Source organism: Lemur catta, chromosome 1, assembly GCF_020740605.2.
Source record: "Lemur catta isolate mLemCat1 chromosome 1, mLemCat1.pri, whole genome shotgun sequence".
Taxonomy (NCBI): Eukaryota; Metazoa; Chordata; class Mammalia; order Primates; family Lemuridae; genus Lemur; species Lemur catta.
In genome coordinates, this window is record NC_059128.1 from 202,167,809 (window position 1) to 202,181,507 (window position 13,699).

At 34.6% G+C, this 13,699-nt stretch overlaps 1 protein-coding gene and 1 non-coding gene across 5 annotated transcripts in view; both read left to right on the forward strand.

The window, feature by feature from the left end:
- NAALADL2 (N-acetylated alpha-linked acidic dipeptidase like 2) overlaps positions 1 to 13,699 on the forward strand; it is an 887,154-nt gene that overhangs the window by 827,981 nt on the left and 45,474 nt on the right. For 3 of the 4 annotated variants that reach the window (XM_045539692.1, XM_045539695.1, XM_045539693.1), the window contains one exon: positions 199 to 292. In XM_045539692.1, the coding sequence (XP_045395648.1) occupies positions 199 to 292 (94 nt within the window). Of the gene's footprint in view, positions 1 to 198; positions 293 to 418; positions 542 to 13,699 lie in introns of those variants that run through there. The other variant, XM_045539696.1, reaches the window with a different exon arrangement.
- LOC123630966 lies at positions 2,531 to 2,632 on the forward strand. Its single transcript, XR_006732889.1, has one exon. It is a non-coding gene; the product is annotated as a small nucleolar RNA U13 (small nucleolar RNA).

Sequence of the window (13,699 nt, forward strand, 5' to 3'; positions counted from 1 at the left end):
TATTTTGAGATATTAAAAAGAAACTGAAGCTTTTTTCTTTATAGGAAGATAAAATGAAAAAGGGGTTTGAAAAATATTTTATAATATTATGTTTTTCCTCTTTATTTTTATTACTTTCTATGTATAAAGTGTAATAATGAAAAACAAACAAAAACCCTTAATTACTGAATTCTAGCATTTTTTTCTGTTTTCTTTCAGCTCTCAGGAGAAGTGATTTTGCAAATTGCCAACGAACCAGTTCTGCCCTATAATGCTCTCGATATAGCTTTAGAAGTTCAAAACAGCCTTAAAGGTAATTTTTCTTTGAGTTATGGTAATTTTAGCTAACAAAAAATTGTGCAACTAATTTGCACAAGGAATGGATGAAGTCATCTACTATCTTACTAGCTGTGGCAATGCCATGCCTCTCTTCCTCTAGAGCATGATTGTGAGAAGGGCCTGAAAAAATTTTAGCTGCCAGTCAACAAAAATGAGATGTACTTACATGTGAACATAAGGCAAAATATCAGATTTTGAAGGATGACCCACCTACTTTCTTTTATTAAAGAGATTTATAATTGTAAGTTTCTGTTATTATTTATAAGTTTTATATGGAATAACATAGTTCAAGGATCCCATTTCTTTTTAACATTGTACCTAATACCCAGTCAGTCCAAATAAGACTGGCCTAGAGAAGTTTCTCTTTTGGGATTGGTTTCTATGGGGTATAGGTTCCACCCTATTTGACTGAGATACTGGCTCAGATCCTAGAAGAAAGATGACAAGGAGGAAACCAGGCAATCATTTCTATAGTTTCTGTTTCAATTCCTTCAAGTTGAATATATTACTTTTGATGGAATTCTGACCCCACCCTAATAATTACCTTCATTTCCCCTTTACCTACATATCAATCTTTCAGTTAGGCTCCTAATTTGTCTTCATTAATCAAATACAAAGGGCAGTATTGTGATTAAAGATTCCACCCTCCTTCTCTTTGAGTCACTCTTTGATCTTCCTATCAGATCTTTAATGAGTCATTTGTAGACAACTACTTCTCAATACAAATGCCATTATTTTAACTATAAAGCTTAAACAGTAATCCTTCAAAAATGGATCCTTCTAAAAAGCCAAATATTTTCAGTAGCTGAAAATTTAATGCTTTTTTTTTCCCTTTAACTATCCAGATTGTTTCTTACTACCTGGATTAGAGACTACTCCACAAGTTTTTTTCCTAATTGTTTCTTATAATTTTTATTATGTGGCTGTAAAGCCATGACCTTGTGAATAATTGAGCCACATGGGGCTATTTGTTCCCACACAAAATGGCCTCATATTGCTCTGCTTATATAGTTTTCTTCTTTCCTGTTTTCATCAGACTTTCATTTCACTGTTGTCAGTGTGGCTACCTGTAGCAGTTACTCTGAGTAACCAAGCACATGACATTGTACAAAATAAGAACAGATCAGGTATAAATACAGGACTAAATAGTTCTGTGAATTATAACTATCTTTTCTTCGAAGATTTTTTAAAACATCTATTTTATTTGTTCTGTAGACTCTTTTGATTTTTCTATAGTTCTCATTTTCATCTAGAAATTCCACTGGTATTGTACACAGTACTTTAAACTTTCAGAGAACCAGAGGAGGAGGTTATTTTTTACATTATGTAAATACTTGTCAGTATGTCAGGTTTCAGTCTGAAAATGTCAGTTCTTAGTGCGCTCATGGCCAAAGAATGACCAGACACACAAAAGTAAGGCAAGCATGAAAATGAGGTTTATTGAGGATAGGATTACAGGGCAAGAGCAAGATACAGGTTTATGGAGCACGATACATACACCACAGATGACGACTGGAGAGTTGTCACAGCAAATGAAGAGCAAAAGGAAGAGTGCAAAAAGGGGTTTGGTTATGGTCTGCATCTTGTTTTATAGTGCCTGGATTGAGACCTCCCTGGTGGCTCAGACATCACCACGAAACCACTTTGATTGGATAGTTGGGACTTGCATTACTACTCATGTGGGTTGTTCTAGGTCAATTTTTGGACCCTCTGGTACCTATTTGGCTTGGCCCTTGGGCCAGAGAGTCCTCTGGATTCCTTTGCACCTGGATCACTAAGTTCTGATTAGCAGATTCATAGGGTATTTCCTCCTCTCTCAGGTATGGCAGTTGCTCCAGAGATTAAGGTAGAGCTGGACCAAGATGGAGGCAACAGCACTCACTTTGGTCCTTTGGAGACCCAGAATCCCTTGCTAACTACCTAACACATCTATAAGAGAATAACTATCATGCACAGAAAGAAGCCTCAAAGAATATGCTGCAAAATGCAAATATTGTATAATACAATTATAAATGATAGACAAGTTACTTTTCTGAGTCCAAATTTTCTATGATAAAAATATATCTTTATAATAAAGACATGAGAAGTTATATGTTAATAGATTAAACAAATAAAGCTAGCAAAAACAAAAGTGTTAGCAATATTGTCATTTAAAAGGCTAAGTTCTATTTTTCTAAACAATCAAATTTATTATTAAAAATCCATAAATATGATACTTTTGTGGTTCATAAGTGTGATTACTGGGGTTTCATGCAATATATAAGATGTTCCTCCTCAAACTTTGTTAGGATGTTGGCACATTACCTGTCTGATGTGGAAAAAAAATCCATAAATAGGCACAATATTACAGTATTATTACTGCTATATGAACATTTTAAGTAACATGGTCTACTACTGAAGCTCAAAGCTTGGGTCATTGTTAGAATTATATTATTAATATGGTTTTTGTGGGTGATTAAGGACTACTTTCAAAATCTGAAGAGAACAATGGTCTCTCTCCCCAAAAAGTTAAGTATATACAAAAAAATTTGCATGTAATCTCCATGAACTTCACAGGGTCTCCTTCTGAATCCATTTATTCATTAATTTAACAAATATTTATTAAGCATCTATGGCATGTCTGGTATAGTTCTATTACCAAAAGAAACAAAACAAAATCAAACATCAGCTAAATAAATAAAATTAAAATCCCCGCTCATAGGAAACATATGTAAATACATTCCCATAGTGAAACAAAATTGGCATAATTAAAAACAAATTTGAAATTAACATTATGCTCAAACTGTGCCCTAATATCAGTCACTTTGGAACAAATTTACATTCTCAAAACAAGTGTTAAAGCAGAACTTAGCAGTTGTATCCAGAGAATAGAGAGATCTGACCTGGGAATATAAATTTGAGAGTTGTCCTAGGTAAGATTACTAAGGGATTGAGTGTAGAGGACAGAAAAGAGCTAAGATTTCTGTGGCATGCCTATATTTGGAAATTGGGAAAGGAGGTACAATCAGAGAAGGAGACCAAGGAGTGTCCAAAGAGTAATAGAAAAACAAGTGAACGTGATATCCCAAAGCCAATTGAATATGACCTTTCAAAGAAGAGGAAGTGATCAACTGTGTCCAATGCTACAGATGGGTCTAGAAAAATGAAGACTGAGAACCAACTACTGGTTTTAGCAATGTGGAAGTCATTGGCGATCTCAGCAAAAAATAGTTTTAGTGGAGTGGTACAAGCAAAAGCTTGATTAGAAGGATTCAAAAAGAATGGGAGGTGATAAATTAGGGAAATGTGATTGTAGGTGGTAAGAAGTATGGAGTCAGGAAACTTGATCATGTTTCTATCTTGAGGATGATGACCTAGTGGAGAGGTGAAATTTGATAAGACAGTAAATGGAGAATTGCTAGACTAATTTTCTTGAGTTGAAGAAACACTAGAGTAGAGGACTCTGCCTTACTTAGAAATTGTCTTAGTCCATTCAGGCTCCTATAATAAAATGCCATAGACTGGGTGGTTTATAAACAAAGAACATTTATTTTTTATAGTCTGGAGGCTGGGAAATCCAAGATCAAGATATTGGCAGATTTCATCTCTGTTGACTTCCTAGTTCATAGATGGCCATCTTTTTGCTACAACTTCACATGGCAGAAGGGTTAAGGAAGCTGTCTTGGGCTTCCTTTAAAAGGGCACTAATTCCATTTTTTAAGGACTCTGGCCTTATGACCTAATCAATTCCCAAAGAGTCAACCTCCTAATACAATCACCCCAAGGGTAAGGATTTCAATATATGAATTTTGGGGGGACTCAAACATTCACACCAGAGTAGGAACACAGTATTCCATCCATAAAAATGTGAAGGAAGGCAGAACATACAGCAGATGCGTACATGTGATGGTAGGAGCTCTTGGCAAGTCCCTTTAGGTTGGAAAAGCAGTAAAATAATTGTTTAGGAGGGTGGGAAAGGGAAGAACTATGAAAATGTGATAAGTTTCTTGGGCAGCATTAAGAGCCCAGATGAAATGTATAATTTAAATGAGATAATTCTGCATAATTGTCTATTTCTATGCTGAGGATGCAGGTATAGGGGAAAAAGATTTCACCTGTTGCTAGGTTGATGGTTGAGGCCCCCATAATAAAAGACAGATTAATAAGATAAATGCATACAAATTTGTTTATTTAGCATACATTTTACATGACACAGGAGCCGTCAGAAAAGAACACCCAAAGAAACAGGGAAATCTGTGTATTTTTATGCTAAGTTTGATGAAGAGAACAGAAATATGATTGGAGGACAAAAAGGTATGATCTAATGTTAATAAACTGGGGCAAATTTTGTGAGGCCTCTTTGTTCAGATTATTCTCTATGTCTTAGTGTATTTGAGAATAAGATGTTCCTTTCCTGTAGGTATAGAAATTAAGGTTTTATGACATACTTCAGAGGAAGGTCAGAGAATTCTTTTATGGTTTGCTTCAGGGCAGGAGAAAGTCAGAGAGACCTTCTTGCTTCTATCAAATTTCAGTGTGGCATATTTTGGGGTAGACTGTCCTGAACATCATCATAGGCACAGTACAAGCACAGCTGGGTTCAAGTAGGGCCAGGGCTATTCTGGGAAGAGTCAATGAACTGGGTAAAATAAAGAAAACTGTGTGTATGCAAAGGAGCACTCATTATGATGGACCAAAATATCTTAACTGGGAATGGAATAAAATGAGGATATGAAGGGAAAGAGGCAAGTGAAAAGGACGTAGGACCAAAAGATTTTATTATGTCTTGGTGAGATAAAAGAATTGAGAGTGCATGAGCTGAAAAGGCAGGAGGTAGTGGTCAAGAAATGGAATTCTTGAAAGTAAGGTCATAGGAGAGTACAGATATTGGTATTGACAGTGTCCAGGCCAGTATATGATCATAGAAGTGTGGTAGGTGGTCAGTGGAGGAAAAGATGCTAATGAAAAGAGAGGCCAGAATATGTCCATGTGGGTATTAAAATTGCCAAGAACTAAGACAAGCATCGTATAAGAAGGAGTGACTATGAGATAGGAGCTAAAATCTTCAAAGAATGAGCAGTGATGGTACAAAGGATGTGGAAGAAAACAGTGCTACTGCCTTAGGGGACTACAGTGGAAGCCATATTGTTAGAGGAAAGCCAGGTTTCAGTTAAAGCAAAAAGGTGAAGAAAATATTTTGAGACCAGGACAGATTAGTAATTCTTTCTTTAATAGTTATATCTGAGTGTGTCATCACAGGAGGAAAAAACAAAACAAAACTGCACTCATTCTACAAACATTTCTACTCCAGGCCTGACACCGCTATGTCTAGATGAATATGTCCCTAAAATCCAAGGTTCTCAGTTGAGTGAGCTAGGAGCATGTTGGCTTCTTGTGACTATAACAGACTGCTTCTGCTATAAATGAAGAACCTTTTCTTTAGTTGTTGATTTTTGTGTGTGTTTTGTTTTATTTTGTTTCCATGGTTCTCCCTGTCACTTTCACAAGAAAGATGAGGCCAGATTTACTATATATACATATTAATAAAACAAAACAAAGCAAAACAAAATGTAATGAAAAATTGGCCCCCAAACCGTTTCTTTTACTATATCCTGGGTATAAATATTTGAACAAGTGATAGGACTTGTCACCTTTAAACCATATATTTTTGTCTTGTAATCATCATGACTTAAAATTACCATGGTCAAAGATTATTCAAATGTATTCTAAATGGTAAGCACCTGTTCTATTTTGACTACTTTCTAAAATAAAATAAATTGCTAATGTGTGAATAATGGATACCACTTTTCAACACTTAAATAAATATTTCAGTTTCAATTTTAGCTACAATGCTAGATGATTTCATTAGCTAAACAGAGTTCCTGTACTGTATTAAATGAAAACATATAATTTTACTGCTTAATTTAAGCTTAAATTGTTGATATATTTTCTTATTTTTTATGACAGCTAGCAGTGATTAATTCCTAAATTCTCAATTACAGTAAAAAAAAAAATTGACCTTCAAGGCTGAACTATAAAATACTGTTTCTCCTTGCTGCAAACAGTATAAGTATGAAGGTCTCTGAAACCCAATTGCATTTTCAATGGTGTAATTTTTACCACTTGACAACCGGCCATCTTGTTTATTTATTACACTAGTTTATGGTAGCAGCAGACCATTCTCTGCCATTCTCACAACCACCAGAAAGAAGGATAATTTACCAGTGAATAATTTTTTTGAGTTGATTTATTGAATAGTTCTTGAAAGCTCATTTTGACTGAGTGACCTTGGCTCTTAATATTTGGCCAATGCCAAATGCATAATAGAGAATGAATATTTATTTGTGGTGTATGGAGATACATTGTAAATAGTGACTGATAAGTTAGCTTATATACTTCAGATATAAACTTGTGACAAAGAAAAGTATAGTTGTCCCTCAGTATCCATGGGGGATTGATTCCAGGACCCCCCATAGATACTAAATGCTACAGATACTCAAGTTCCTTATATAAAACTGCCTAGTATGTGCATATAACCTACCCAGATCCTCCCTTATACTTTAAATCATCTCTAGATTACTTATAACATCTAATACTATGTAAATGCTGTGTGCATAGTTGTTATACTGTATTGTTTAGGAAATAATGGTGAGAAAAAGTCTGTACATATTAAGTACAAGTGCAACCATCAATTTTTTTTCCTGAATATTTTCCATCCATGGTTGGTTGAATCCATGGATGCAGAACCCACAGATATGGAGGGCTCACTGTATGTCCCAAAACTGCATTTATAATGGAGTTGTACTAGTTTGCAGGGGCAGAGGGAGGTATCAAAAATAAATAAAGAACGACCACACCCTTGAACCTGGAAGCAAACTAAAGAGTGAGCACTTAATAGTCTTACCAGTTTACTGTTCTCACTTTATCCACTTCTTTATGTATAAAACAGCACTTTAAAATAACTGACTATATCATTCTGATGCTTTGTGTTTTGTGTCTGCTATTTTTCTTTGTCAGAATTCTGAATGTTAATTATTTAGCATTATTGTAATGCCACATATGATCAAATAAAGTAAAAGTAATTTTCACTTGATCTAGCTATGTACATTTATTTAGTGCAAGCCAGACTCAGCAGGAAATACAATTTTGAACTATGTGGCTTGTTGCCACACACATTGTCTCACTAAATGTAAAGTAGTTGTTGGCAGCATTTCCTCCTCTTCTTTGAATAGCTGAGAATGTGGATTTGATCTTTTTTTCCTTTTTTTATTAACTCTTGATAATTCATTAGTGTCAATCACTTCATTTTAGAAGGAGGGATAGTCTTTCAAGGTGGTGATGCTACTAGGGCACTACTATTGTGTCCTGTTAGATTTGTAGTTTCAATTTTAAATGTTACTTGGTTCTTTTGTACAATCACAAGTGATTGACACTCCTCTAATGTGTGAGGTTTTTTTCTGAGAAATAAAAAATGAATTTCCCAATTACCAAAATTAAGTTATGAGCATATAAATAGCATGATTCTAGTTCTCAGCCCATCTGTCTGCAATCTTTATTTTAATTACCACCAATTTTATCTGTGGGCTGGCCCTACAGGTAGTGAAGTACAAAGGATACTCACTCAGTCCTATGCCCTCTCTGAGAAGTCCAAGGCAGCCTGTCTAAAATCTAAGCAAATCCAAGGGAAGATCTCGTTCCCATGGGAAATATGTACATGCTACATTTCTAGATGTTTGACCTGAATCGGAATTTCTGAAACTTATCTTTTTAGTGTAACGAAGACTTAAACTCAAAAGCGTTCTCTGAAAAATGCTTTACCTTGTTTGCTCAAATAGAGTACTTCGATAAGAGACTGGCCATCTACTGGGGGCAAATTCCTAAAAATATGTCTAGTCTCAATCTCCATTATATTTCTGTATGAATTCTGACTACATACCTATATTAAAGATTGTATTTCATTTATTGATTATCCATACCTTGTTTAAGAAAGGATTTGGGGTAGCTGGGTCTGTAAGAAAATCTGATTGTCCCACATTCTCAGTGTTTGCTTCGCAAAACTAGTTTTTCTTTCTCACCGTTTCTCTTTGAATTCATATTTTATCACATAATATCCCTTAATTATTGTCTTTTTTGTATTCCTCAGAATTGTATGTTTTTATTGGTTTATCTTCTGTCTCCCAGTTTGTTGCTATTCATACAGTCTCCCTTTGTGATCCTTTCCTTCCCCACTCCTAGTACTTTATTCAAATTCCTTTGAAGGTTTCTTTTCTGTTAGCTACATTTCATATGTGACACTACATTGATTGAAATCTATTAGTGACTTCTCATTTTCCTACTCTCCCATCATAGTAACAGTCTATTGTATTGTAATTTTTTTCTTGCGGTGTATTTTTAGGATAAAACCTTAGCCCATGACAGGAAGAGGCCACAATCCATTATTCTGTGAGTGTTGCTTCACTGACACACTTTCAAAGTTGTTTGTTTGAATTATAAAGATAATTTTTAATCTTGGCTTATGATAAAACATAAAGTACCCTTGACCTCATTTTTATTAAATTTAGTTAAGCCCTTTTTTTTTTCAATTTCCTGGTTTAGCCAATATATAATTAATACCGTGTGTGTCATTAAATATATAGTTCCAATTTCTGCTTTAGAGGAATGATAAAAATGAATTCCATGTGAATTTATTTCATTCAAGAATTCTTTTGCTTACCCTTCAAAGCAGCCAGTAGCCAGATCTTGTAGTTAGAAACATAATGCAGTGAGAGTATCTGCAGGTCATAAAAAGAGCCCTTGGTTCTATTTCTGCAATAGGCAGACAGACACTGTAGGGAGAACCCACTCCATGCAATGTGTTGAAAGGCCATGGCTACTTGGATTATTGGATAATCTGTAGAATGCAGAAATATGTTGCCTATTTTTTAAAAAGTGGCTAATCTAATACTTCTAAACATAGCACTTTGGCATCTTTGTAATAGGGCTTCTATTGCATTCAATTTATCCCTAATTATCCATTGTCTTCTGGCATATTTCATCTTCAAATAATATACTTTTATCTATGCATTATAAAATCAATGTTAGATTATGTGAGTATCAATAATGAACTAGCTCCCACATTTCTTTTTCTACCTGAGTTCTGTTTGTTTAATAGTTTTAAGTAGCCAGCTGAGATGAGTCGTTGTGATTTGTACTAAAGAAGGCAGCATGAAGAATAGAAAATGTAGGATCATAAAGGACTGCTGTTTCCCCTGGCTGAAATCATATTAGAAATTTCGTTTTTCTCTTTAGTGATACCACAAGATATTTTTAAGATGACATTAGGTAACATACATTTTCCCCCCAAAATAATCTTCTATTCTTCTTTTAACCATAGTATTATGCGGAACATAAATCACACTTTTTCTTGTCACCATAAATCAGTGAAGTCTAAGATGTGATTATGCAATTGTTAGCACCTTTAAAACTGTGATAAGCTCATCCATAGAAGAATAGGTTCTGTGAAATACTATTAAATAAAAATGCTATGTTTGTTTGATACAAAAATGTACTTTTAGAGTATGACCAGTACATTTCTCTTTTCATTTAAAATAAAATTGAGTGGGTCTTTAAAAATACAGCCACAAAATAGAACTAAAAGATAGACAAATGGAAATAAACCAAAAACATTTAAAAGACTTTGGAGTGTGAAACTCTGAAGAGATCACAATAGTAGGCAATAAAATCACTCTTTAAAATACGAAAGTTATAAATTTGTCCAGGAAGTTATAGAACAGACTTAATGCATAGGAGTTTATGCCAAGTTGAAACTCATTGTCTTAGTGTGTTTTGTGCTACTATAACAGAATACCTCAGACTAGCTAATTTATAAACAATGAAAATGTATTTCCCACAGTTTTGGAGGTTGGAAAGTTCAAGGTCAAGGTGTTAGGTTTGATGTCTGTTAAGGGCCCATCCTCTGCTTGCAGGATGGCTGCATCTCTGGAAGGGAGGAACACTTTTCCTCACATGGCAGAAGAACAGAAGAGCCAAGAGAGATAACCCACTCCCCAAAATCCTTTTTAAAAGGTGTTAAGCCCACTCATGAGGACAGAGCCCTCATGGTCTAAGCACCTCTTAAAGGCCTCACTTTACAATTACATTTCAATATATGAGTTTTCGACGGTGTAAACATTCAAAGCATAGCACTTATCAAGTTTTGAAGTACCTCAAGTAAAAGGTAGTTTGTGTAGATCCCAGATACTCACAGGTTACAATATGTACAGATTCAGTGGGTGCAGTCAGCACTGTAGTTAATGGTCTTACTCAGAAATCTTAGTGTCCTTAAGTAGATATGACACGTACAAAGTAATTTTGAGCTTCTGAGCTACCACTGGAAGGTGTGTGTGGATCCTACATTGAGGATTTTTAGGAGAAATACAGTTTCTGGAAGCACTTTGGCCTTTTAGAAGTCACTCCACCAAGCCCCAGTCATGGTGCTAAGTGCCTTACATTTGTTGTAATATTTTACCTTACTCTACATCCATGACCTGAGCTGGAGATTAAGTCCAATTTAGAGATTCATAAACTGAATGTCAGAGGGGTTTTGTGTCTTATCGAGGTGTATATATTTATTAAAACAGGACTTGAATCTAGATTTGTCAGATTCCAAAGCCCCCATGCTTTCTGTTACACCACACTGCCTCATGAACTGTCTTGAGGGGAGGATGATGCAGGATGATGGTTAGCTAGAAGGCAGGAAATTACCTGAGTGGTAGGGATTTGTATTCTCTGCTGTATCTTAGAATCTTTCCTGAATTGTCCTGCCTAGATTTCAATATGCATTTCAATATCCATTGACTAACAACCCTCTCTCTCTCCATTCCCTCCTTCCTTCCTTCCTCCTCTTCAATTAACATTAATGCTTAAATGTGCTCTTAGGTGATGATCAGTGAAACCAATTTGATGATGAGTACATGTGGTGCTTATTTTTCCATTCTCGGGTTACTTCACTTAGTGGAATGGGTTCCAACTCTTTCCAGGAAAATACAAGAGGTGCTATATCACCATTGTTTCTTACATCGATCGGGTGTCGGGCGGATGTGGGTGGGGAGGGGATGGGTGTATACATACATAATGAGTGCGATGAGCACCGTCTAGGGGATGGACATGTTTGAAGCTCTGACTGGGGGTGGAGGGGGCAAGGGAAACATACATAACCTAAACTTTTGTACCCCCACAATATGCTGAAATAAGAATAAAAAAATAAAAACAAACAAACAAAAAAACCATTAATGCTTCTTAGAACATCTGCCTTGATTCTTTCCATAACAATCTAGAAAAATGAAAAGGTTTGGGTTAGAAGTAGATTCATCCTCTAGAAGGGTGAGGACTGAGGGAAGAGGAAGGGAAGACATCAATATTGTTGTTTACAAATGGAATACTCTTACTCAAGTGCTTTGGGTAGATAAAGTGCCAGAATTTTTAAGAGCTCATTTGAGATGTCCTTGATTCTTAGGCAATGCCGTGATCTATCTCTAAAGTTTTACTTCTTCCATGGGTTCTACTCAGAACATTTTTATACACAATGAACTCTTAAGTCATCTTCACGAACATTTATCTCATGTGACATTTATTGTATATTTAGGTGTATTATATGCATTTCTAACTACATCAGGAACTTTTTAAGATTAGAGATTTAATTTTATATGTCTTTGCTTCTTTCTCAGTACTTTACAGAATAATGCACAAAATAGGGCTCAATAAGTACTTACTGAATAAATGCTTTTAACGTTGAAATGAAGGGAATAGAAAAAAATAAACACAAACTCTGAAATTTAGAAGTACATTTCAATTGTCTCTTAAATAATATTAAGATAATTTCAGTAGGCATTCTCAATTGTTTTGTATAATATTAAGCTTGATTTTCAATATTTATGATAAAGCAGTATGTTCTACTGTACTATAAAAAATTTATTAATGGTTGGCTTTTTACCAGGAGCAAAGATATAAAAGACTCATTTTTAAAAGTTGTCTGTTTAAAACCTTTACCCTTTATATTATACCTTTCCTTGTTCTTCAGAGGTTTGAGACACCAGCCAATAGAAAGACAAATAGCTTTAAATTCATAGGCACTGCAAAATAAAATTGAAAATCCTTATTAAAGCATATATGAGAAGGAGTGTGAAATATTTGGGGACACAGATTGGGAACATGATATGGAATGACATCTCTGAGAATAAACTCATCTGTAAACCTGCTACAATATTTTTTCCATGCCCTTTAAAAATGAGTTAGTAGTAACTTGTGTTTAGTTTGTGTACTCTAGTAATAGTAACTTGCATTTACGGTAATTTATGCACTTAGAAAGTGAAGTAACTATTTCCTCCAAAGAAGCTGAAGAACAGTAGTATTAAGTAACTTATTCAAGAATTCATTAATAGTAATTAAGTAGAACAGGCTCTTATATATCTTTTGATATCAAGTCCTTGTCTTTGGACTCCATGTATTTAACTTAAAAATAATTGTATTAACCCTATGAGAGAAGTCTCTAGTTTCCAGTTAATTATTTTGGTCAAATAGACTTATTTTTTAAACCTGAACTGTGAGCAGCCTCAATTAGTCCTCTGTTCTCTGATATTTTCTATAACTTGGGTAAAATTTTATATATCCTTATGTTTTCTGGATTATTTGTAGGGCATATTTTAACAATTTAGTTTAATTTAACTTATTACCCTACAATAACCTTTTTTCTTAATTTTTTTTGTTTGCAACTATAATTGATTTTAAGCAAGAAAGTAAAGGAAATAGTATTTGCTGATGCTCATTATGCACCAAATATCTCCCTGAATGATTTTGTAGACATTGTTTAATATAATAATGCATCTCAAAAAAGACATTATCGTATAATTCAACATTCACTCAACAATTTTTTTGGTAAATAACTGCCATAGAACAGATACTGTGCTAGTAATAGAAACTGAAGTTACAAAGACAGATAAAAACATATTTGCTGGTCTTGTGAGGTTCTTTTCAGTAAAGAAGAGAAGAGAGACAAGACAGATTTGGATAAAAATATTACAGATGCTATGAGATAAAAATACATAATTCAGTCATTCATTGATTAAATGATGATGCCTGGCACTTTTAGGTGCTAGGGAAATGGCAGTGAACAAAACAGCCAAAAATCTATTCTCTCACAAAGCTGATATTCTAGGGATCCTAAGAAGCATGAAGGATCAATCATTTGGAGTCACAAAGCTTAAGTAGAGAAGGTAGCATTTCATTCTGGGTCTTATTTAAAGGGATGAGCAAGCTCTAATTGGCAGAGAAATGGCTAATAGGAATCTTTGGAGTGTCATTTATATATCAAAATGATTGCATGAACATTGAAAATAGAGCCACTTTTCAATTTCTAACCTCATAC